This window comes from Macaca thibetana, chromosome 16 (assembly GCF_024542745.1).
Source record: "Macaca thibetana thibetana isolate TM-01 chromosome 16, ASM2454274v1, whole genome shotgun sequence".
Lineage (NCBI taxonomy): Eukaryota > Metazoa > Chordata > Mammalia > Primates > Cercopithecidae > Macaca > Macaca thibetana.
The window spans coordinates 31,908,692-31,932,685 of record NC_065593.1 but is presented as its reverse complement, the minus strand read 5'-3'; the positions used below and the strand labels follow the sequence as shown (position 1 = coordinate 31,932,685).

At 43.4% G+C, this 23,994-nt stretch overlaps 1 protein-coding gene and 1 long non-coding RNA gene across 5 annotated transcripts in view; one reads left to right on the top strand and one right to left on the bottom strand.

Annotated features, from left to right (window-relative positions):
- TADA2A (transcriptional adaptor 2A) overlaps positions 1-13,732 on the top strand; it is a 556,520-nt gene extending 542,788 nt beyond the window's left edge. The window contains exons 13-17 of the mRNA XM_050764615.1: positions 1,818-1,889; positions 4,439-4,571; positions 5,135-5,178; positions 8,580-8,653; positions 10,795-13,732. Coding sequence (XP_050620572.1) covers positions 1,818-1,889; positions 4,439-4,571; positions 5,135-5,178; positions 8,580-8,653; positions 10,795-10,980 — 509 coding nt within the window. The 3' untranslated portion in view covers positions 10,981-13,732. The remainder of the gene's footprint in view (positions 1-1,817; positions 1,890-4,438; positions 4,572-5,134; positions 5,179-8,579; positions 8,654-10,794) is intronic.
- On the bottom strand, positions 112-22,817 carry LOC126939358 (uncharacterized). Of its 4 annotated transcripts, XR_007720362.1 has the most exons (5): positions 22,554-22,817; positions 21,962-22,070; positions 20,153-20,286; positions 5,047-5,277; positions 112-544 (listed from the first exon to the last, which is right to left on the bottom strand). It is a non-coding gene; the product is annotated as an uncharacterized LOC126939358 (long non-coding RNA). The 4 variants fall into 4 exon arrangements; XR_007720360.1 differs by lacking the exon at positions 112-544 and having other exon boundaries at positions 4,565-5,277; positions 22,554-22,814; XR_007720363.1 differs by lacking the exon at positions 112-544 and having other exon boundaries at positions 4,565-5,277; positions 21,962-22,066; positions 22,647-22,814.
- Positions 22,818-23,994: the final 1,177 nt, after the last annotated feature.

Here is a 23,994-nt window from a genome sequence, read left to right as displayed (position 1 = left end):
TTTTCAACACATGACCAGTCTGGTTTCATCTTTACCACCCACTCTCCCCTCTTGCCCTCGACTGGATTATTCTGAAGCAAATCCCAGACATCATTTTATTTTGTTCATAAATATTTTAGTATTAAAAGTAGTTTTAAAAATGAGGACAGAGATGGATAGCTTGTGGAGATAGTACTTCCATCGTTCTCTTGCCTTTCTGTGGTATTTCTGTGAGAGCTTTACCTAGTTACCATTTGATTTTTCACTATAAAAAATTGAAAGTTGTTATGAGGCCGGGCGTGGCGGCTCACACCCGCAATCACAGCACTTTGGGAGGCCGAGGCAAGAGGATCGCTTGAGTCCAGGAGTTCGAGACCAATCTGGGCAACATAGTAAAACTCCATCTCTACAAAAATAGAAAAGTTAGCCAGGCATGGTAGTGCACACCTGTAGCCTCAGCTACTTTGGAGGCTGAGGTGGGAGGATTGCTTGAACCTGGGTAGCGGAGGTTGTCGTGAGCCGAAATCATGCCACTGCACTCCAGCCTGAGCGACAGAGCGAGACCCTGTTTCAAAACAGAAAACAAAATGTTAGTATGGCAGTAAGGCCTAGATTGTTAAAATAATATGGACTCTGGCTTATTCTGTACCTTTCATCACGACATTTGTGTATGTGGCCTCTTAAGTTTAGTTCTGGGAGGGTACTCTACTAAGGCCCTTTTTCTCATCATGAAAATATTTCTTACGTAGCATTGCAGACATTTATCTGAGCCAGGTTGGTTGTCCTCACTAAACACCTTGTTTGGTTGGCATTCTTTGGTTTGTACCAGGTGACTGATCCTTTACTTCCTGTCCCAGTTTGGGACACACCCCTGGTTTATGTGTCACTCCAAAGAACTACACCCCATGGATTGTCCAGGCTCTTCATTCTCTGTTTCAAAAAGCAACCAAGTTAGAATGATTTATCACATAATAACCCAAACAGTACAACCTGATCTGTATGCTCAGAGGAGGCAGAAACCTTTGGTTTATGGAAAACACAATGCACTTTTGTTCCTATAGGAATAAAGCTGTAAAGAAACTTACAGGGGCTTGTGCACAGAGCTTTTGTCTTTCCCTTGCATCAGGGCCACATCAAGTAATAGGTTTCATAAAAGAACTTGGTCATGTGGGTGGAACTTTTAACAGAAGATAGTTAGAGCAGGGAAACTTGATTGTTAAAAAAAATTATATTTGGCCGGGTGCGGTGGCTCATTCCTGTAATGTCAGCACTTTGGGAGGCCAAGGTGGTTGGATCACCTGAGGTCAGGAGTTTGAGACCAGCCTGGCCAATATGGCAAAACCCCATCTCTACTAAAAATACAACAATTAGCCAGGTGTGGTGGTGGATGTCTGTAATCCCAGCTACTCAGGATGCTGAGGCAGGGAGAATCGCTTGAGCCTGGGAGGTGGAGGTTGCAGTGAGCCAAGATCATGCCATTACACTCCAGCCTGGAGGACAGAGCGAGACTCTGTCTCAAAAAAAAAAAAAAAAAAAAAAAAAAAAAAAAAAAAATTTGTTCCTTTTGTAGACAAATGAATTCAACCATTTCACTAAGTTTTCTAGAAGACAGTTCCAGCTGCTGCCTCTGGAGACAGCAGCTGGAAGACAGCTGGAGTAGGTTTTCCTCAGCTCTTGGGTAAAATTTCTAATGAGAAGTTACCAACAAGTAGGATTCTCCAAATGAACTTACCTAGTCTTATAAGGCAGAATTAATGAAAATGCTCAATAGCAAAAGTGCTCACTGATGTTGCTTTTATTTTTGTAACTTTTTCCTTCATTCCTTTTGGGGAAAACAGTGGAATTTGAACTCCGAAGGGAAATCAAGAGGCTCCAAGAATACAGGACAGCAGGCATTACCAATTTTTGTAGTAAGTATGCTTCAGCTACATACCGTACCTGAGGGCAAGTGTCTTCCAAACACACAGAGGAAGTCTCTGAGTTGTGAATTTTTTTTAAAACATAAGCTATTCTTTACCAGAATGCTTTAAATCTTTCCAGTAAAGTTTTGGCTACTTAATCCCTATAAATACCTTTACATAGATTATCTTTGGTAAAATAAAAGTTATGAGACAAAGGAAAGAGAGGTGCTGCTTTAGATTTAGGATTCTGCCAAGGCTCTTTATAAAAAGAGAATCTTGGGCCAGGTGCAGTGACTCTCTCACGCCTGTAATCCCAGCACTTTGGGAGGCCAAGGCAGGTGGGTCACTTGAGTCCAGGAGTTCGAAACCAGCCTGACCAACATGGTGAAAGCCCATCTCTACTAAAAATACAAAAATTAGGCATTGTGGTGCACACTTTAATCCCAACTACTCAGAAGGCTGAGGCACAAGAATCACTTGAACCTGAGAAGCAGAGGTTGTAGTGAGCTGAGATCGTGCCACTGTACTCCAGCCTGGGCAGCAGAGGGAGATTCTGTTTCAAAAAAAAAAAAAAAAGGACTGTCACCCTTTTCAAATTTAATGATACATGGCCTTAGCATTTTTATAAAATAATGAAGCTTCAACTGGCTCTAGGTGCTTGTATGCCAGTTACTTGGTGTAGTGACAATAATTATATTATTAGCAGCTAACATCTATCAGATGTTTACCATGTACCAGTCTCTATGCTAACCATTTCACTTGGATCAAGTCACTGAATTCTCATGACAAACTTACAAAGTACCATTACTTCCATTTAATGAAGAAATTAAGGTATAAAGAGGTTACAGAGCTAGTTAGTACTAGAACCAGATCGTAAGAGATAGTGTATTATAGTAGTTAAGAGCTTGGGTCTAGACTTAAAAAGCTTGAGTATAAATTTTGGCTCTCCAGTTTACCAGCTCTGCGATGTGATTCTATCTACATTTCTTTTCTTTCCTTTTTTTCTTTCTTTTTTTCCCTAGAGACTGGCCTTGCTATGTTGCCCAGGCTGATCTCAAACTCCTGGCCTCAAGCAGTCCTCCCGCCTTGGCCTCTCAGAGTGCTGGGATTACAGGTGTGAGCAACTGTGCCTGGCCTCTATTCAAGTTTTAATTTTCTAAGGTTCTTAGTGTAAAGATTTAATTAGAGATACTGCATATAAGCATAGCACGGTATCTGGCACACAATAAATCCTTAATAAATGGCAGTTTCTATTGTTTTGCTGTCATTGTTGGAATGATCTTTAGCACTCCCTCCTTCTTCCTATTTGAAGTCTTTGTGATTATTGACAGCTATCACCTACTACCTATAAGAAATAGTTGGCTTCTTTTTTTTTTTTTTTGAGATGGAGTCTGGCTCTGTTGCGCAGGCTGGAGTTCAGTGGTGCCATCTTGGTTCACCACGACCTCCGCCTCCTAGGTTCAAGCAATTCTCCTGCCTCAGCCTCCTGAGTAGCTGGGACTATAGTCACACGCCACTATACCCAGCTAATTTTTTTTTTTTTATATTTTTAGTAGAGACAGGGTTTCTCCATGTTGGTCAGGCTGATCTCGAACTCCTGACCTCAGGTGATCCGCCCGCCTCAGCCTCCCAAAGTGCTGGGATTACAGGTTTGAGCCACCGCGCCTGGCAATAGTTGACTTCTTAACACAGCCCTTTGGGTGCAACATAACCTTATGGATGTAAGTTCAGCCTAATATAATGGTTCTTTAACAGTGGAAACCATTTTTAAAATTAAATTTTGTGTGGAGCCCCAATCTACAAATAAGATAAAAGTGGAATTACTTTGGTTGAACTTTAATGGTTCAAGTTATGTGTAGAGCCCAGGACCGCTGGTATCTGGCAGTGCCCTTTCTCTTTACATTAACCTCTAAGATACTCCTATGGTATCCTGGGGCTCTGTGGAACCTAGTTTGAATTTTGAAACCCACTGGTGCAGTATTTTGGAATCTGTGAACCTTTTTTAACATGTAGAAAACACCACACAACTCTTCTGTTAGCAAGATGCATATAGAGACTCTGATAATTAATTTTGGTTTCCTGATATTGGCTGCCTCTGAGAAATATAGAGAAGAGGTACTACATGTCAAAGAGAACTCTTTTTTTGTAATTCTAATTGTTTTTAAAGGAAAGGCATATGCTTATAGCACATGTGTGACTTTGAAAAAATTTATAAAAATAGAAAAAACAGGAAGCAACTACGACTACAGTAAAAGTTGGTTACTTTTTGAGGGTGGAAGTATGAGCAATTCTTATTTTCTTTGTACTTTTCTATTGTTTTTTTTCTCCCAAATTTCTTACAGATAGAAAAGGAATACAAATATTTAATACTTAGTGTTAAGAAAAGGATTTCAAACTAGGGAAAATCTACTTGGGTCTTGGAGAAATAATTGTGAAAGCAGTTTTGCAAAGGAAATAGACTTTAACAACAAAACCCAAAACCAGTTTCTTGGTCAGTTAGAAAGCCCTTCAGTTCTGCTGCATTGTCATTGTGGTCACTGTGTTTTCTATACCCTCAGGTGCCAGAACCTACGATCACCTCAAGAAGACACGGGAGGAGGAGCGCCTTAAACGCACTATGCTCTCAGAAGTTCTCCAGTATATCCAAGACAGTAGCGCTTGCCAGCAGTGGCTCCGCCGGCAAGCTGACATGTGAGTAATTACTCCAGGGTGAAGGAGGCATTCTTTCTGGGATGCCTTGGCCTTAGCATGTATTTTTGGGCACCCTAGATGGCAGAGTAATAATAATTGAGTAGCTAGAAGAATTCAGAAATATTTTAGCAGTCCATCTTACAGAACCAGTGCCATACTGATAGTTTTGAGAAACAACTGACCTCCTAGAATCAAACTTTACTACTTTGATCTTATTTTTAAAAATGAGTGAATTTTCCCCTAGCCTTCTACCCATGACTTCAACTCTCTCTTCATACCTGGATTTTCACTGGAGAATCATGTTTGTATCCCTTCCCCTTGAGTGGTGTTAGTGGTGTTCTAGACTACAAGCTTTTCTTAACAAATCTGAGGAATTTTTCTTCCTTAGAACAGATTTGCTTTCCTGCTCAATACAGTGAGATATCTATAAAACATAGTTCAGTCTGTCTCGTTACACTTCTTCAAGGTGACCTACCTGATAAACGGCACCCAGTCTCACAGGGGCTTTTGGAAATCACCTTGTTTGATATGACCTAAGTTTAAATTCCTCTTCTTTGTTGTAGTGATTCCGGCCTGAGTCCTTCCATTCCAATGGCTTCGAATTCAGGTAATTATTTCTCAGGCCAGAACAAGTCTTAATTGTGAAGTTTGCATCGTAGGGGTTATGGTGACCCAGCAATCTTCCTTCCTCTGTGGTGTCAGGGTGCTTAGGCAGAATAATAGTAAACATCAGTATGTTTTCAGAATCTTCATGGCCAGACAGAGACTATTCTCAGAGTGAGAGTATAGAGAGCATAGAGACGGGAAAAAAGAACTTCAGAGAGGTAACTTATTTTACCAATGTTCATGAGCAATTAGTTTACTGCAGTTGTGTCTACCACGAATTTTGAGACTTATTTCACAGGAGATAAATTAAAAGCTTTCTATTTTTTATTTATTTACTTATTTTTGGAGATGGAGTCTTGGTCTGTCCCCCAGGCTGGAGTGCAGTGGTGTGATCTCAGCTCACTGCAACCTCTGCCTCCTGGGTTCAAGTGATTCTCCTGCCTCAGCCTCCCGAGTAGCTGGGATTACAGGCGTGTGGCACCATGCCTGGCTAATTTTTGTATTTTTGGTAGAGACACTTTCGCCATGTTGGCCAGGCTGGTCTGGAACTGACCTCAAGTGATCCACCCACCACGGCTTCCCAAAGTGCTGGAATTACAGGTGTGAGCTACTGTGCCCAGCCTAAGCTTTTTATTTTTATATAACATGAGCAAAGAAGCATGTTACTTGCTAGAAACATAAGGATTTCTAAGTTGGAGACCTAAAGTATTTCTATTTCTTACTTTTACCTCTTTGAGTATGTCCTAGTTTGAGATTAGTATACCGAGCAAGATTAGGCCATATGCTATCTGATGATCCTTGGTGATAGGTAATCGATGACTGGCAATTTGGGGAGGTATGTCTCAGCAGATTCAGGATCTGGGTCTCAGATTTGTCCACTTTAGGGCCTTTTTTTTTTTTTTTTTTTTTTTTTTTGGAGAGATGGAGTCTTGCTCTGTCACCCAGGCTGGAGTGCAGTGATATGATCTTGGCTCAGTGCAACCTCCGCCTTCCAGGTTCAAGCGATTCTCTTGCCTCAGCCTCCTGAGTAGCTGGGATTACAAGCACCTGCCACTATGCCCAGATGATTTTTGTACTTTTAGTAGAGATGGGGTTTCGACAGGTTGGCCAGGCTGGTCTCAAACTCCTGACCTCAGGTGATCCGCCTGCCTCAGCCTCCCAAAGAGCTGGGATTACAGGCATGAGCCACTGCACCTGGCCACTTTAGGGACTTTTTTTCCCCCCATTTATTCCTTTACTTCAAGTAATTTTTTCTTAACATGGAAGGAAGAAAAAGGTAGTGTTTTAGGGGAGTAGCCAAGACAGTGAAATCCAAGTTTTATTTTGTAAGTTTCTTATTGCCAACACTCTGCCCCCAAAATCTAAATACAACTAAGTTAATACTGACTAATTAAAATGAAGGAACTGGGCCAGGTGCAGTGGCTCACGCCTGTAATCCCAGCACTTTGGGAGGCTGAGGTGGGCGAATCACCTGAGGTTGGGAGTTCGAGACCAGCCTGACCAACATGGTGAAACCCCATCTCTCCTTAAAAAAAAAATACAAAAATTAGCTGGGCGTGGTGGTGCACATATGTAATCCCAGCTACTTCAGAGACTGAGGCAGGAGAATCGCTTGAATCTGGGAGGCAGAGGTTTCAGTGAGCCAAGATGGCACCATTGCACTTCAGCCTGGGTGACAGAGTAAGACTGTCTCAAAAAATTAATTAATTAATTAATTAAATTAAATGAACTGGCTAACATCATAGATTTTTGTTTACTGTACCATCTGCACTGACTTGTTCATTGTTTATTTTTTCTTTTTCTGTGAGACAGGGTCTCCCTCTACTGTCCAGGCTGGAGTGCAGTGTGTGATCATGGCTCACTGCAGCCTTGAACTCCCAGGCCTAAGTGATCCTCCCAGTTCAGCTCCTGAGAGTAGCTGGGACTACGGGCGAATGCCACCAAACCTGGATATATATATATATATATTTTTTTGGTAGAGACAGTGTCTTACTACATCACCCAGGTTGGTCTTGAACTCCTGGGCTCAAGTGATCCTCCTGCTTCAGCCTCCCAAAGTGCTGGGATTACAGGTGTGAACCTCTGTACCCGGCCTCTTGTTCATTGTTTGTTCCTAGTCTGGTGTTAGCCTTTCTCACCCCTTACATTTAGGCTGAGGAGATCTCTTGCTCTCCTTTATGTTCTGAGTTCTTAAGGCATCTATATATTGGAAGCCTGGCATCTTTGATTGTAGCCTAGCCTCTGGTGACTTTTGTGAGGAACCAAATGATTTTATCTCCCTTTTTGAGGATTTGGGATAATCCCTTATGCCTTTTGTTGATATAACAGAGAAGCCTGTTTTCCACCAGAGGAGCTTGTAACAGTCCCTCCCGTTTCTCTGCCCCACTTGAAAAGCAACCTCTATAAAACTTAGACATTTTCTTTGCTTAACTCAGTCTATCCATTCCCAGCTGAACACCAATCCCTAATACACAACCAAAACAAAACCAAAAAAGTTTTGCTCATCAAGCTTCCCCTCCTGGCCAGTGACCTCCTATTTAGGTTTCTTCTCAGGTATGTGAGTTGACCTCAGCCCCTGCTTTGCCATATAATGGCTCATTGTTCCTGTTTGTGGATCTTGCAGGTAAACAGGGCTACTTTGGAAGGAACAGATATTCCCTCACATAATAAAAAAGACGGGCCTTTTGCTGGCCTAACAGTCTTTCTTTGATCTGAAGGCACACAGTACTTGGTTAATTACCATGTTTGCCTTGTACTGCTGGCCGAGTGGCAAGGATTAGGGAATGTCTGTCCTGCAGTTATTATTTCCATTCATCAGCTGTCAAAGCAGGCAGTGTGTGACCTTTCTTAACTGGATGATATTTGGGCATCAGATTTTAGAGTCTCCTACATGGTTAGGAAGAAATAGGTGATAGCCGGGTATGGTGGCACATGCCTGTCTTCCCAGGTAGTTGGGAGGCTGAGGCAGGAGGATCACTTGAGCCAGGGAGATTGAGGCTATAGTGAGCTATGATCGCAACACTGCACTCCAGTCTGGGCAACAGAGTGAGACCCTGTCTCAAAAATAATAATAATAATAATAATAATAATAATAATAAATAAAAGATAGCTACTGTAGTGAGTAGTTACATTTGATGCTAAGGTATGTGTGACTATGTGTATTTTAGCAGATTGTGGGTAATTCATATGCCCTGAATATGTAATTCATTTTTATTTTCAAGTGAATGTTCGGGTGCCCATGTTGCTAGCTAAACAGGCCTCAGGGAATGGGACAGGATTTCCTAAGCTGGATATAGTGAGCCTATACCTAGCTGGCCTGGCTGCACTGAAGTTTTTAATACTTTATACCTGAGAAATTGTCACTCCTATTAAATCTATGCTGTTTCCTTTCTCTGTCTATAGGTAGACGGAGTGCACCACCCTTGAATCTCACTGGCCTCCCTGGCACAGAGAAGCTGAATGAAAAAGAAAAGGAGGTAACAAAAAGGAGGGGGCTGGGGGAAAGAGAATAGGGGCTGATTATTCATTGAGTTGTCATTAAAAATCCATTACAGGGTCAAACCCTTGTGTTTCATCCATCTAACATACACGCACAGCTCTGGTGAATCCTAGAAGTCCAAGAGCTAAAGAGCCGCTTGTGGCAGATTTCAGAGAATTGCTTACCTTGTCACCCTACCACCATTCCTCTTTTGGGGAAAGCACATGTGGTATGTAAATTACATAATAATAGCAACTATCGTCTATTGAGCACTTACCATGTGCTACTCTACTAAGTGCTTTATGTAAATAAAATTAATTTTTTGTAAACCTAAAGTAACTTTTACATGAAAATAGGTATTTCCTATTAGAATGGCTACCTTGAAAAGTTCTATACTTATTCCAACAACATAATCATCATTTACAACATTTTTGTAAATTGTCTCCAGAGCATGTTTATAAACATAAGGAAAAGATTTTATGTCATATATAGTCATGTTAATTTTGATTTTTAAAATTAATTAATTTATTTATTTATTTATTTTGAGGCGGAGACTTGCCCTGTTGCCCAGGCTGGAGTGTAGTGACATGATCGCGGCTCACTGCAGCCTGCACCTCCCAGGTTCAAGTGATTCTTCTGCCTCAGCTTCCCAAGTAGCCGGGACCACAGGCACGTGCCACCAGCCTGGCTAATTTTTGTAGTTTTTAGTAGAGATGGGGTTTCACCATGTTGGCCAGGCTGATCTTGAACTCCTGACCTTGTGATCCACCTGCCTTGGCCTCCCAAAGTGCTGGGATTACAGGCATGATCCACCTCGCCCAGCCTATTTTTTATTTTTTTGAGACAGTCTCACTCTGTCACCCAGGCTAGAGTGCAGTGGCGCGATCTTGGCTCACTGCAACCTCTGCCTCCCGGGTTCAAACCATTCTCCTGCCCCTGAGTAGCTGGGACTGCAGGCGCACACCACCACACCCGGCTAATTTTTGTATTTTTAGTAGAGACAGGGTTTCGTCTTGTTAGCCAGGCTGGTCTCGAACTCCTGACTTCAGGTGATCCACCTGCCTCAGCCTCCCAAAGTACTGGGATTACAGGTGTGAGCCACTGCGCCCGGCCTGATTTAAAAAATTATGTGACCTACTTTTTCCAGTTGCAATCATCAGACATGTCTTCATATTGATTTTATCTGTTTCTAAAATTTAAAGCCATCCTCATAAGAATCATCATCAGGAGTTTTCAGAAAACTGTGTCACATCTCTGAAGTGTGTTCCTCTTTTGGAGGAGTTCCTCTTTTGCTCCTCATATGCTTCTTTTATAATTCCCAAGATCAGTTTCCCATCTCCCACCATATATCATTAGTTCAGTTCAGATAATAAGGAAGGGTCATAGTGAAGGGGTAGTGTTAGTCTTATTTTATCCACCAGGAACAGTAGGGATTAGTTTGGGAGTGGAAGGAAATGTATGTAGTATCTATGTATTGCTGAAGAAGGTCATAGGCCAGCCTGATTCAAATATTGAATGGCCTGGAATGTCAAGCTTTTTTTATCCTTACTCACATAGTGGTGACCTCAGACTCCTCATTGCTGGATAATGTAGCAATTTTCTAGATTTTTAGCAGTTAAAGTTATGTCCTCTTAGCAAGGTCTCTTTATGTCCTTTCCCTTTGAAGTAGGAAATGTAATCCCCAAAGCAGGGACTACTGCTTTATGCTGATACTAAAAACAATGTGATGTGCCCTTGAAAATCCCTGTGCATCCTGCCCCCACTGTGCCCCGTGGCTCTTCCCTGACCATTGGTGCTGGGACTGTACCTGGGCATTTAGTGTTTGACTCCTGAATGAGCCAGGCTGCTCCTCAGGAGCACATATCTGTAAACCCTAACACACCCAGGCCCCTGAGCCAGCTGGCATGTGCTAAAGGCTCTTCTAGCATCACACCCTGGCTTTCTCTTCCTGGGTGTGTGTCCTTAGGGAGCGTTCTCGCCAGAGAGGAAGAGACTAAATGGAATGTAGTCCAGCCACCCATCAGCTCCTATAAATAGTTGGAGGTTGATGTCACTTTAAAAAAAATTTTGCTATACCTGCTGGATTAAATTACAAAAATGACAGATGTTAATGTTTATTAAATTTGCCATGTCTTGCAGCTCTGTCAGATGGTGAGGTTGGTCCCTGGAGCCTATTTAGAATACAAATCTGCTCTATTGAACGAATGTAACAAGCAAGGAGGCTTAAGACTGGCGCAGGCAAGAGCACTCATCAAGATAGATGTGAACAAAACCCGGAAAATCTATGATTTCCTCATCCGAGAAGGATACATCACTAAAGGCTGAGGCTCCGAGGGCTTGGGATCAGAAGTCAGAAGTTTGGAATGTGGTGGGGTCAAAGGACAGTGTGGGTGGGCATTCTGGAGAGTTTTGTTTTTCAGCTGAATTCTCATTGTGAAAAGAGGGGAAAGGACAAAGGAAACCTTAAGTTGTATTAAGTCTACTTTCTTCTCCATCCTGCTTTAAAACACTCCTGTTGTTGGTATTGTGCTGCAGAGTTGTGTGCTAGATAAGCTATTATTAAATGTGAGTGGGCATTCATTCCTAACACCTCTTGTAACTAAAAGAACCATAGTACCTCACTTCACAGTGCTGGTAGAAATAGAACTAAACCACAGTCTTTAGTCCCAGGAGTCCAGCTCAGATCCTTATATTGTGAGGTAAGTTTGCTGCTTATCTGCCTTGCCTTGAAACACTGCGGATAGATTTAAAATAAAGAGAAAGGTTTTAGACCATAAGAAAGCTCTCGTCTAAGGGTTTTCTAAACTGACTTTTTTTTTTTTTTTTTTGAGACAGAGTTTGCTCTTGTCGTCCAGGCTGGAGTGTGATGGCGAGATCTCAGCTCACTGTAACCTCTGCCTCCCGGGTTCAAGTGATTCTCTTGCCTCAGCCTCCCGAGAAGCGGGGACTATACAGGTGCCCGCCACCACACCTAGCTAATTTTGTATTTTTTGGTAGAGACAGGGTTTTGTCATGTTGGTCAGGCTGGTCTCAAACTCCTGACCTCAGTTGATCCACCCACCTCAGCCTCCCAAAGTGCTAGGATTACAGGTGTGAGCCATTGCACCCGGCCTAAGCTGACAACTTTTATGAGTAAAGGGGAAGAAAATATCCTTATGATAGTCTTATCCCAAACTGCATCTTTAACTTCGGCCAGGCGAGGTGGCTCGCCTGTAATCCCAGCACTTTGGGAGGCAAAGGCGGGCGGATCACGAGGTCATGAGTTCGAGACCAGCCTGGCCAATATGGTGAAAGCCCGTCTGTACTAAAAATACAAAATTAGCTAGGTGTGGTGGCACACGCCTGTAATCCCAGCTACTCAGGAGGCTGAGGCAGGAGAATTGCTTGAACCCAGGAGGCAGAGGTTGCAGTGAGCCGAGATCATACTACTGCGCTCCAGCCTGGGTGACAGAGCGAGACTCTGTTTCAAAAAAAAAAAAAAAAAAAAAACTTTAATGTCTGGCTTTGTACTTTGCAGTCTGCCTGTCTAATCTGCAGTAGTAGTCTTTTGAGGAGGTGGCACCGGATATAACATGTCTCTGTTATTTTTAGAATTAATTGATTAAAATGTTTTGCTATTTAATTTGTGGGTGTGTCAAATATTCTGGTAACTAAAATACACTTAAGGTGTTGGATGCCCGCCCCATCACGCTGCACTGTCTGCTGTCATATGTGTCCTGAACTCACCCTGTTCTTGCCCTGGGTTTCCCAGGATACCAAGCCCCTGAGGATGGAGATGATGCAACAAACCTCAGCTCTGCTTGGATTGAGACTTGAACCCTGATTTCTCAATGGTGAAAGGCTAGGCTGCAATAAAAGCTGCTTTTAAAACAGAAGTAAAGCAGTTTTATATATGGGACTCAGTAGATAAGAGGGTGAGTAGCCCCACCACATGTAAAACTTGGTCCTCAAACCTTTCTGCAGAATAAGAACCCAAATTTATGGTTATTTTGTTTCTGTTAGAAACAAAATTGTATATAGAAATAACTTCGTCAGAATCTACACAAATCACATCGAATAGTTGACTGATTGTTTAAATCTTTCTACATTCAAATATCTAATTAAAATATTGTGTGCTTTGTTGGAAGCATCTGCACAAATTTTGACTGTTGTAAATATGCATGCAGCTGGGAAGGGATTCATCTAGGGGATGAGAAATGAAAAAGAGACTCTCAGGACCTGAGGGAATTCAAATAGAGGGCTTTGATTTTTTAAAAAGAATGACATGTGGAAATGATCTTTTTTTTTTGTATAGTCATATCTCGTAGAAAACATTTTACCACTACCATCACCCCTAGTTGGTTGTGAAGGGATTGCCTCTTATCCCTGAAAGGTAACTCCTGTTCTGAAAAGTTGGGATGCATTAGACATCAGTGTTAGGTGATGTCTGTTGCAGTTTGAAGAGTCCTTAACCTTGATTAAGGAAGGCTTCCTGGAAGAGGTGGGCTTTTGGGGCCATTATATGATAGAGAAGAGAGAAAAATGGCAGATGGAAGTGGGAGACAGTTCCACACACAGGGGGTGGAGAATGATGTGGAGGCAGCAGTGGGTGTAACGACAATGGTGCCAAGAGATTTATTTGGCTAGAACACAAGGGGCAGCTGGGTAGTTAGGAGTGGGAGGATGGTAGGACAGTCTGACAGAAACCTTGGAACCAGTTGAACTCTGAAAAGCTGATGGGAAATCATGAGGAAAATGGCATGGTTGAAAATAGTAATAGAAAAATAAGACCGAAGTTTTAAATGACTGGATTTTAGAAAGTAGGGTAATTATTTCTTTGGTATACCCAACTTTGCAAAGATACGTAGCATTGCATCCTTCCTGTTTGCTTTTAGACAGGGTTGGCCATAAACCAACTACACTGATAGAGGTCTCTCCAGATTGTCTCAGAAGAGAGAGTTTACCCTGAAACTTAATGACATGAATAAGACTTATTTACTGAAATTTTTATTGCAATTTAACGTTAAAAGTTTCTGCTGGAGTTTTATGCATATTTTTCTCTCTAAGTGGTGGGAAATACAGAACAAATCTCTTTCCATGTAATGACTCTTCTCTGTGCTCAAAGACCAAGACTCTGTCTCTTGAGATACCAATTAATACTAAATATTCACAGTTTATCTTTTCCTGGGTCCCAGTTTCTTTCCTTTTATTGTTAACTATCTTCACTTTCCCTGCTTTTAAAAATCCGAACTCAGTTAAGCAACCAGTCATTGAAATCTTCCTCAGCTGGGGGTTAGCTGGAAAAGGGAGAAAACCAATGGCATTCATCAGTAACAACAAAATCCCAGTTTGTAAGTCATTCTAGCTTTAGGAAATATGTAGGTATGTAACAAGAGAAAAAATCTCCATTGAAGAATCAGAGGCCAAATTACATAGCAGTTTGAGAAAACTCATAAATATGTATGAGTTTTATTTCTTTAGTAAACCCAACTTTGCAAAGCTTAATGCCTAGAATCCCTCCAAAAACCACTTTTTCACCCATCTTTAAGTAGACAGTGGTACTGTATTCTCAACAGCATTCTGGGGAACTTCACCCATTCATTTTTAAGAATACCTTTGTGGACACCTTCTAAATATATATTGCATTATTCTTGACAAAACAAAAGGGTTTTCTATATCTTATATGCACCTAGCTTTTTGTTTGAATTTCTAAAAATTATATTTAAATAAAAGTTTGATTCAAGAGGTACTGCTGATCTGGAAGCTTTGCTTTCCTTGCCAACATGCTTAGCCAAATGCAGCTAACCTTTCCCACATCTGCCAAAAAGGACCATCTTTGGAACACTGGGACACTGCCATGTCTGTGGCCTTGTGTAGAAGAGTTGGCCAAGCTAAAAGATTTCTCTTTAATCAGACACAGGCTGGGTGCAGTGGCTCATGCCTGTAATCCCAGCACTTTGTGCGGCTGAAGTGGGAGAATCACTTGAAGCCAGGAGTTTGAGACCAGGCTGGACAACACAGCAAGACCCCGTCTCTACATTGAAAAAAAAAAAAAAAAGCAAGCTGGGTATGGTGGCTCACACTTTTTGTCCTAGCTACTTGGAAGGCTAAGGCAGGAGGATTGCTTGGGCCCAGGTAGTCAAGGCTGCAGTAAGTCATGATTGTGCCACTGTAGCCTGAATGACAGGGCAAGAACCTGTCTCTACAAAAAAAAAAAAAAAAAAAATACCTAGTCCTTTTGAGCCACATGTAAGTGAAACAGAACAAGAGCAGGGTCACAGCAGCCTGAATAGTAATAGTCCTGCTGACATAGGCACTTGATTTGGGAGTGAGAACAATAGTGAAGAGCTTTTAGGCCGGTGGCTCATGCCTATAATCCCAGCACTTTGGAAGGATGAGATAGGTGGATCACTTGAGGTCAGAAGCTCCAGACCAGCCTGGTCAACACAGTGAACCTCCGTCTCTACTTAAACATACAAAAATTACCCAGGCGTGCTGGTTTACGCCTATAATCCCAGCCTCAGGGAGGCTGAGGCAGTAGAATCACTTGAACCTGGGAGGCGGAGGTTGCAGTGAGCTGGGATTGCGCCACTACACTCCAGCCTGGGCAACAGAACAAAGACTCTGTCTCAAAAAAAAGTGAGGAGCTTTTAACTAGGGAATTTGGAACCTAAGTAGCCAGTCTTTGAAATGTGCAACAGAACTGAAATGTTAGTATGCTGCGTTTGAGGGGGGAACAAATGAACAGTTTCTGAAAGGTATGGAAAACCAGTTTCTGTGTCTAATGGCAGGGAATTCTTTTTCTGTTCATTGTTTGTTGCCTTGGCTTCCAGCAGTTAAGGTATACTGCAGTCGAACTGCCCTTTGATTTGATTGATTAAGCTACAAATCAGAGACATTATTTAAGGGAAAGATGAATGTCATGCATCTGCCATTACAATTCCTTTGTCACTTGAGTAGCTTGTTATGCATTGTGTACTAGGCCCCCTTCCCTGTTGCCAGTAGGAGTAAGGAAATGGAGATAGCACAGGAAGTTACCACTAAAGGGTTCGAAACCCTGAAAACTACAAAAAAAAAAAAATTATTTCACAGATGTAGCCCTGAAGGTCACTGTACTTACCCTTGTCTTTGAAAACCCTGTGGTTAAATTTTGCCAGCCCAGACTTGGGCTGGATAATTGAGTCTGATGCACCTGTTTTCTACTTCAGAGCACCGGAATGGATTTTAGTGGCACCAAACTAATCATTTGGTTGAATTAACCTCCTGTTCTTAATCAAGCAACACTTTTTTCATCGTGGTCTGGTCTCCCCTGAGGCCATGGGTGGCAAAAAGCTTCCAGGTAGCTTATAATAATCCTGCCTTGGTCCAGAGTTGTGTTAACAGAATCAGCATCTTAGGAAGTATGGAAAGGAGAGGGCCTCACAGTTGTTTTAAGAAACTAGCACTTTCTTAAGCAGAAATGCTGAAATGCTGCCATCGAATCACCCTTATTCAGTGAACTGACAGCAAAGTGCCAACTCATGACATTTCTAACATCTCTCTCCTATCGTTGGAAAGCTAGCTGCCGAGTATACTCTCCATTTCCGAAATTGTTCGCAATGACCTAAGACTTTCTTTATACTAAACAATATGTAACTATTGATTTGGATCCCTCCCTCACCCCTCCATCCTTCATTATCATCATTTAGGGAATTCCTTTAAAACAGAAAAACATATTAAGAAGCTAAAAATCAGTGGAGGGCAGGTGTGGTGGCTCACACCTGTAATCCCAGCACTTTGAGAGGCTGAGGTAGGCGGATCACTTGAGGTCAGTGGTTTGAGACCAACCTGACCAACATGGTGAAACCCTGTCTCTACTAAAAATACGAAAATTAGCCGGGTGTGGTGGTGCGTGCCTGTAATCCCAGCTACTTGGGAGGCTGAGGCAGGAGAATCGCTTGAACCCGGGAGGCGGAGGTTGCAGTGATCCGAGATTGTGACACTGCACTCCAGCCTGGGCAACAGAGTAAGACTCTCTTAAAAAAAAAAAAAAAAAAAAGAAAGAAAAACAATGGAATTTGGGCTGTGGGCTCTTAATCATTTCTGATACAGTTACTACCAGAGATAACTAACTCCTAGACGGGGGGAGGGAATAGTGCATTTGCCCAACCGATGTCCCCTATAAGAAAACTGATGTTTTTATTTCAGTTTCTAATCTTTAGGAAGTTGTCAAAGATGAAAAGGCCAATTTTGGGGGTAATTTAATTGCTTTTCCCAAAAATTATTGAAAAAGAGCAAAAAGTTCAGAAATGTCTTGAAGACTCTAGCTAAGATGGATGGACTGATTTGAACTTTTAGTAGCAGACGAGACAGCAGGATTCTGGCCCAGAGATCATGGTTATTTGCTTTGGAGAGGTGGGGTAACAGCTTTTCCACACAATATCCCTAGTAGGAGCCTCTTTTTAGTCTTTTTTTTTTTTTCCCGAGATGGAGTCTAGCTGTCACCCAGGCTGGGGTGCAGTGGCGCCAGCTTGGCTCACTGAAAGCTCTGCCTCCCGGGTTCACGCCATTCTCCTGCCTCAGCCTCTCAGGTAGCTGGGACTGACTACAGGCGCCCGCCACCACGCCCAGCTAATTTTTTGTATTTTTAGTAGAGATGGGGTTTCACCATGTTAGCCAGGATGGTCTTGATCTCCTGACCTCGTGATCCGCCCGCCACGGCCTCCCAAAAGTGCTGGGATTGCAGGCGTGAGCCACCGCACCCGGCCTCTTTTTAGCCTTTTTAAGGGCAAACTGCAGCTGTAAAGCCACTCCAGTGGAGGTAGAAGCATTTATCTAAGCTCTAGCCACAGATAGGCGATAGGAATGTCAACCTCACCTGGCTGTCAACCTCAACAAGAAAATCTTGGCCTTGTTCTGGGCGTGCATAGCTTCAGATTCAGGACACCTGTCAGATCTAAGATGGGCATGGGTTTTAATTTCATTTAATTTCAACTTCCAGTGATACAAATGGAAGATGCAAAGCAAAATGCTTTTGAGAGCAGTCTCCCAGGAGTGCCTCCGCCCCCAGCGACTGTGGAAAAGAAGGCGTTTGTGGGAGAGAAGGGTGGCTATAGACGTCATTGCATCATCCAGATCCCAGCTGTGACCTGGCTCAGAGTTTTCCAGTTAAAAATAACCATGGCTTACAATTGGAGGAAAAGAGTAAACTGTTGCGTCTCCATGGAAACTAGAAGTGTGTGTGTTGGGGGGTGGAAAAAGATTTCTAGCACATGTGGCAAGATGGGGTGGATGTAGGGATCAGAAGCTTAGAGGCCCTCTGATGAAAGCTGATAACCCTATTTAGCGTCCAGGAGGTAGCCAGACACTGCTCCAGGGCGCTGGAGACACTCTGCATCAAGGATTTGTTTACAATGATGTGTACATCTCGGGTCTGGTGAAGAGTTAATTTGAGCCTTCTGACTTCCTGTAACAGGTTTGCTACTATTTGGCAAAGCAAAGAGGAGATGAGCAAGACTGTAGGTTAGATGTTGCCTTTTAAGCAATCTGGGAACCTCAGCTACCTTTCCATTCACATTCTGTTTCTTAGCATATTCAGCACACCTTAATTTGCATATTCAGTAGCTTGGTATGATACATGTAGCAGTTTAGAACTAGAGGGGAAGTCTCCAGGTTTTTGGGTGCGTTTGTACATTTACTCCCCTTCAGTAAGACCAGGTTTTCTTCTTTGTTGCATGAGCTTATGCAAAGCATCATTCAATAGCTTGTTTGTCTTTAAAGGTAGGTCTCTTATCATTTCTGGTATAGTTACTACCACAGATAATTAACTCCTGAAGGGAGAATAGTTCATGTACCCTTTTTTAGAAGGTCTCTTTAAAATTTTATTTTCTTCAAATACATTCTAGTTGTAAAAAAAATTGTTTTAAACACTCATTTTATTTTTATTTTTATTTTTTGAAATGGAGTCTCGCTCCGTTGCCCAGGGTGGAGTGCAATGGCGCGATCTCGGCTCACTGCAACCTCTGCCTCCCGGATTCAAGCAATTCTTCTGTCTCAGCCTTCCAAGTAGCTGGGACTACAGGCGTCTGCCACCACGCCCGGCTAATTTTTATATTTTTAGTAGAGACGGGGATTCACCTTGTTGGTCAGGCTGGTCGCGCACTCTTGACCTCAGGTGATCCAATCACCTCGGCCTCCCAAAGTGCTGGGATTACAGGCCTGAGCCACTGCGCCCAGCCATTTATTTATTTTTTGAGATGGAGTCTCACTGTGTCACCCAGGCTGGAGTTGCAGTGGTGCAATCTCAGCTGACTGAAACCTCTGCCTCCCTGGTTCAAGCAATTCTCCTGCCTCAACTTTCCGAGTAGCTGGGATTACAGGCGCGCACCACCACGCGCAGCTAATTTTTGTATCTTTAGTAGAGACAGGATTTCACCATGTTGGGTCAGGCTAGTCTCCAACTCCTGACCTCAAGTGATCCCCCTGCTTCGGCCTCCCAGAGTGCTAGAATTACAGGGGCGAGCCACCTCGCCCCGCCAAAACACCCATTTTAAAATTAAGACTTTAGGCCGGGCACGGTGGCTGAAGCCTGTAATCCCAGCACTTTGGGAGGCCGAGACGGGTGGATCACGAGGTCAGGAGATCGAGACCATCCTGGCTAACATGGTGAAACCCCGTCTCTACTAAAAAATACAAAAAACTAGCCGGGCATGGTGGCGGGCGCCTGTAGTCCCAGCTACTCGGGAGGCTGAGGCAGGAGAATGGCGTGAACACGGGAGGCGGAGCTTGCAGTGAGCTGAGATCAGGCCCACTGCACTCCAGCCTGGACAACAGAGCGAGACTCCATCTCAAAAAAAAATAAAATAATAAAATAAAATAAAACTAAGAGTTTATAGAGCAGGCTGGGCACAGTGGTCACACCTGTAATCCCGGCTACTTGGGAGGCTGAGGCAGGAGAACTGCTTGAACCTGGGAGTTGGAGGTTGCAGTGAGCCAAGATCGTGCCATTGCACTCCAGCTTGGGTGACAAGAGTGAAACTCCATCTCAAAAAAAAAAGTTTATAGAGCAAGTAACTGAAGAAGTAGGAATTGTTGACATTACTGGCCCTCTACAGCTAAATGCTTTCTTGTTTACCTGCCTGGTGTACTGAAAAGATCTGAGCACTAATCCCTGTTCTGGTATTTAATAATAATGCAACCTCGGGCAGTTTTTTAACACTTCATGTCTAATGTGTGGTTGGTAATACCTACCTGACTGGGTTGATGAAGATTAAATGGGCCAGGTGTGGTGGCTCACACCTGTAATCCCAGCACTTTGGGAAGCCAAGGTGGGTGAATCGCCTGAGCTCAGGAGTTCGAGACTACCCTGGGCAACATGGTAAAACCCTGTCTCTACTAAAATACAAAAAATTAGCTGGGCTTGGTGGTGCGCACCTGTAGTTCCAGCTACTTGCGCCATAGCACTCCAGCTTGGGCTACAGAGTGAGACTCCGTCTCAAAAAAAAAAAAGAGAGTAAATGGGTTAAGGTATATAACATACCTGGTGCCACTCCTTCCTTTTCTTTTCCCACTGAGCCTTTGACATTTAGTTTCACTGCAGTCAGATATGAGCAAGTACATGACTTTCCTGTACCACCCAACTCACATGCAAGTCTCACAGAGGGACATGAAGATCTGCAAGAACAAATGTTAAAACAGATGTGCATTTAACAAGGATGCTGTTTATCTTGAAATTCTCATCACTGCATCATTGCTACCGCCCAAGGGTTGAATTAAGGGCAAAACATTTCAGAGACAGATTTGAAATTACCTAATTATCCTAGACATGCTGTAATGTTCCCTTTTATAATGCCTGGCTCAAAAAGCTTGATGTCAGGTTACAGAACTGTATGCATACTTTGATTGTAATTGTGTTAACAAAACTAAAAAATCTTGCATACAATCAAGACCAGAAAGAAATCCAGATGCTAACTGTTGTTTTGTTAAGTAATAAAATTGTGGTGAGCAATGCTTTTTCTCTCCTTTTTCCTTTTTTTTTCTTTTTCTTATTTGTAATGTGACAATTCTTTATTACTTGGAAAGTACATTTTATGAGAACTGTGAAAACTTGGAAAGAAGTTCAAAGTATTTTACATTTAATAACATCTAGTTAATCCTTATGATATCCAGATAAGGTGCTACTTTACATCTTATGAAATAGCACAAGCCTTAGGCAAACTTCTGCAGTAGAAGAAATGTGTTCTGAGACTTCTATCCTGCTTGTTTTTAAGAAATCTTTTCTCCCAGAAACCTGGTGTCCAGTGTCCCTCTCAAATCTGCTAAAGGACAGTAGCTTAAAGATTTACTTATCTCAGGGGATTTGCATTTTTATAGCCATCAATGGCATATAATTTGGAATTAGAGGCACAGGCAAGCAGGCCTTCCGCATCTCTGTGAGCCACAAGACCCGATGGCACCCTGAAATCAAACTTCTGTAGACTGGGAGCCTTGATGACCGCTGTTCCCCAATTCTGACAGATCAAAGCTGTTGCCAATTTGTTAACCAGAGGCAATGACACAAATGGAAGATGCAACTATTCATTCTGAGGGACCCATAAAAGTCTGATTAATCTAAGGAGCAGTCATTGCCCAAGCAATTAAGGAGAATATTTTTGGAAAGGCAGACATCAGAAGCTAAGCAGAGTACAAATTTCCGCCCTCTACTTACTGTGTTAATCAGATCAGCTCTCACTCTTTGTAGATGCTGCCCTGCTTGAAAGCACTGCTTATTTACCTGGGAGTCAGGAGAACCCAAACCCTCCCTGGGCATAGACAAATTGTAATTTTATAGCAGACAGCCTCTAAAATGTTTCTACATCCAAAATAGTTGACACCGCCAGGCGCAGTGACTCATGCCTCTAATCCCAGCACTATGGGAGGCTGAGGCAGGAGGATTGCTTGAGCCTAGGAGTTCAAGACCAGCCTGGGCAACATATTATTTAAAGAGACGTTGTCTCTTTAAATAGTAATAAAAAGGCCGGGTGTGGTGGCTCACGTCTGTAAACCCAGCACTTTGGGAGGCCGAAGCAGGGGCATCACCTGAGGTCAGGAGTTCAAGACCAGCCTGACCAACATGGAGAAACCCTGTCTCTACTAAAAATACAAAATCAGCTGGGCGTGGTGGCATGTGTCTGTAATCCCAGCTACTCGGGAGGCTGAGGCAGGAGAATCACTTGAACCCGGGAGGCGGAGGCTGCACTGGGCTGAGATTGTGCCATTGCACTCCAGCCTAGGCAACAAGAACGAAACTGCCGTCCCCCAGAAAATAATAATAAAAACAATAATAAATTAGCCAGGCGTGGTGGCGTACCTGTAGTCCCAGCTACTTGGGAAGCTGAAGTGGGAGGACCACCTGAGCCCAGGAAGTGGAGGCTTCAGTGAGTCATGATTGCACCACTGCACTCCAGCCTGAAGCCTATCTAAAAAGGAAATAAAAGAAAGAAAAATTGACACCTATAAAGAAACTCACATACTTATTATAGTCTAGAAATGTGCTGTCCAGTAAGGTAGCCACTAGCCATATGTGGCTATCTAAATTTACTAAAATAAAATTTTAAATTCACTTCCTTAGTTACACTAGCCACATTTCAAGTGTTCAGTAGCCACATGAGGCTAGTGGCTACTGTATTGGATAGTGGAGATACAGAACATGTCTATCATCACACAAAGTTCTATTGGACAGTGCTGGTCCAGAAGAGAGTATCTTCAAATTGCCTTTTTGGTAGAGGCATGTATAAGCCCGCACTTCCACATTCTGTAAAGGCATAAAGCGCCTCCCTACCCCAGAGCATGTCTGTACAGTCATTACATGGTCTGACTTCAGCAATTTTTTCTACTTAATCTCTAAATCTCTAAATCTTGACACGCACATCACACACAACACAAACTCTATTTTAGCCCACCTCCCTCCTCTTCACTGACTCTTCATGGTAGGTTTAGTTCCCATAATCCATGAAAATGCCTCACTCCTTGTCACTAGAGCTTGTTCTGGAAACCTGCCTTCAGTGTAACAAGCTGGAATGTGAAGAGGGATGCATCTATCTGTGCTGCTGAGTCATTGAATTGACTGAAGCTTCAAGGACTAGGGGGTGCTGAGCAGAAAGGAAAACACAATCCTTTCTGTTAGAGATTTGCTCTTTTCGTATTGGCATGTAAACAAGTAAGTCACTAAGTGAACTGACGTCACAATTTAGTGTTAGGAAGATGCTTTTCCCAGGCACGATTTGAACTCAGTGGTTTCCTGAATCTAGTAAAGTATGCTACTTTGATTTCTCTTAATTTTGCCTAATTTTAAAGCTTTCTCTTTTTATGAAGACAAAAATAAATCTCTCTAGACCTTTTTCGTTTCGCAGGATTATCATTAAAATTATCACTAACTTTTAGATATTCCAGCACGCATCGGATGACTCTGAAGCCGGTTGGGCAGTGGAGATCGGGAAGAACATGAAAAAGCTTCAAAGCTTTTGGTTGAAGACATCAGGAGATGTAAACTCCAAACGCGGGCTTTACTTCTCCCCCGCACCCCTCCCCGCAAACCCATGCCTACTCGTTTGACTGCTCAGCAATTCTGAGGCCAACGATTTGCAACGGCGAGGAGCAGGGGCTGGTGAGTCAAGGACTGGGCATGGAGTCAGGACTCTTAGGTGCACTGACTCACGGCAGAGCCTTGAGGAAGTCGCTTTGCCTCCCACGTGTCTCCCCTCACCTGCCAGAAGCGGAGGGGAGGCGGGGCTGTGCTAGAAAACGTCCGTTTCGCACCGATTTATGTTACAGATGGGCAGACCTGAATTTTAAAAGACCCTCAGAGTTACACAGCAAATGAGTCATCAGTGAATGCCTGTGTCCCGCCTGCGCTCCGGAGAACCCCAGCCCTGCCTCGGGGGCTCGGGCGGTGGGTGTGGGCTCCGAGACTCGGACAGCACCTTGGCGTGGCAGGAGCAGGCGGAGATGCGCACGGAGGTTGGAAGTTCACCTCCTCCGGGTCTCGGGCGCCACGGCTGCCCGTACCTGTTCCAGCAAGGGTCACCCAGGGACTGCCGCGCTACTGATTTTCCCTTCGCTCTTGGGTCCCAACTCCCGGGCTCTCCGGGCTGGGGAGGCGGTGGGGTGGGGTCGAGGCCGGGGCTCGCCACCTGCGGCGGCTTCACACCTGTATCGGATTTGCTTTCTCGCCTTTAATCTTCTCCAATCCCGAAAGCACCCCAGTAGAGCGCCCCCGCAGCCCGCCTCGAGCCTGGCTCATAGGCAGACGCTGACTGGGGAAGCGAGCGGTCGTCCGTGTGTGAGGCAGGGTAAAAGACCGGAGGACTCGGACAGAGGGGCGCCCTGGAGGCGGCGGCTACC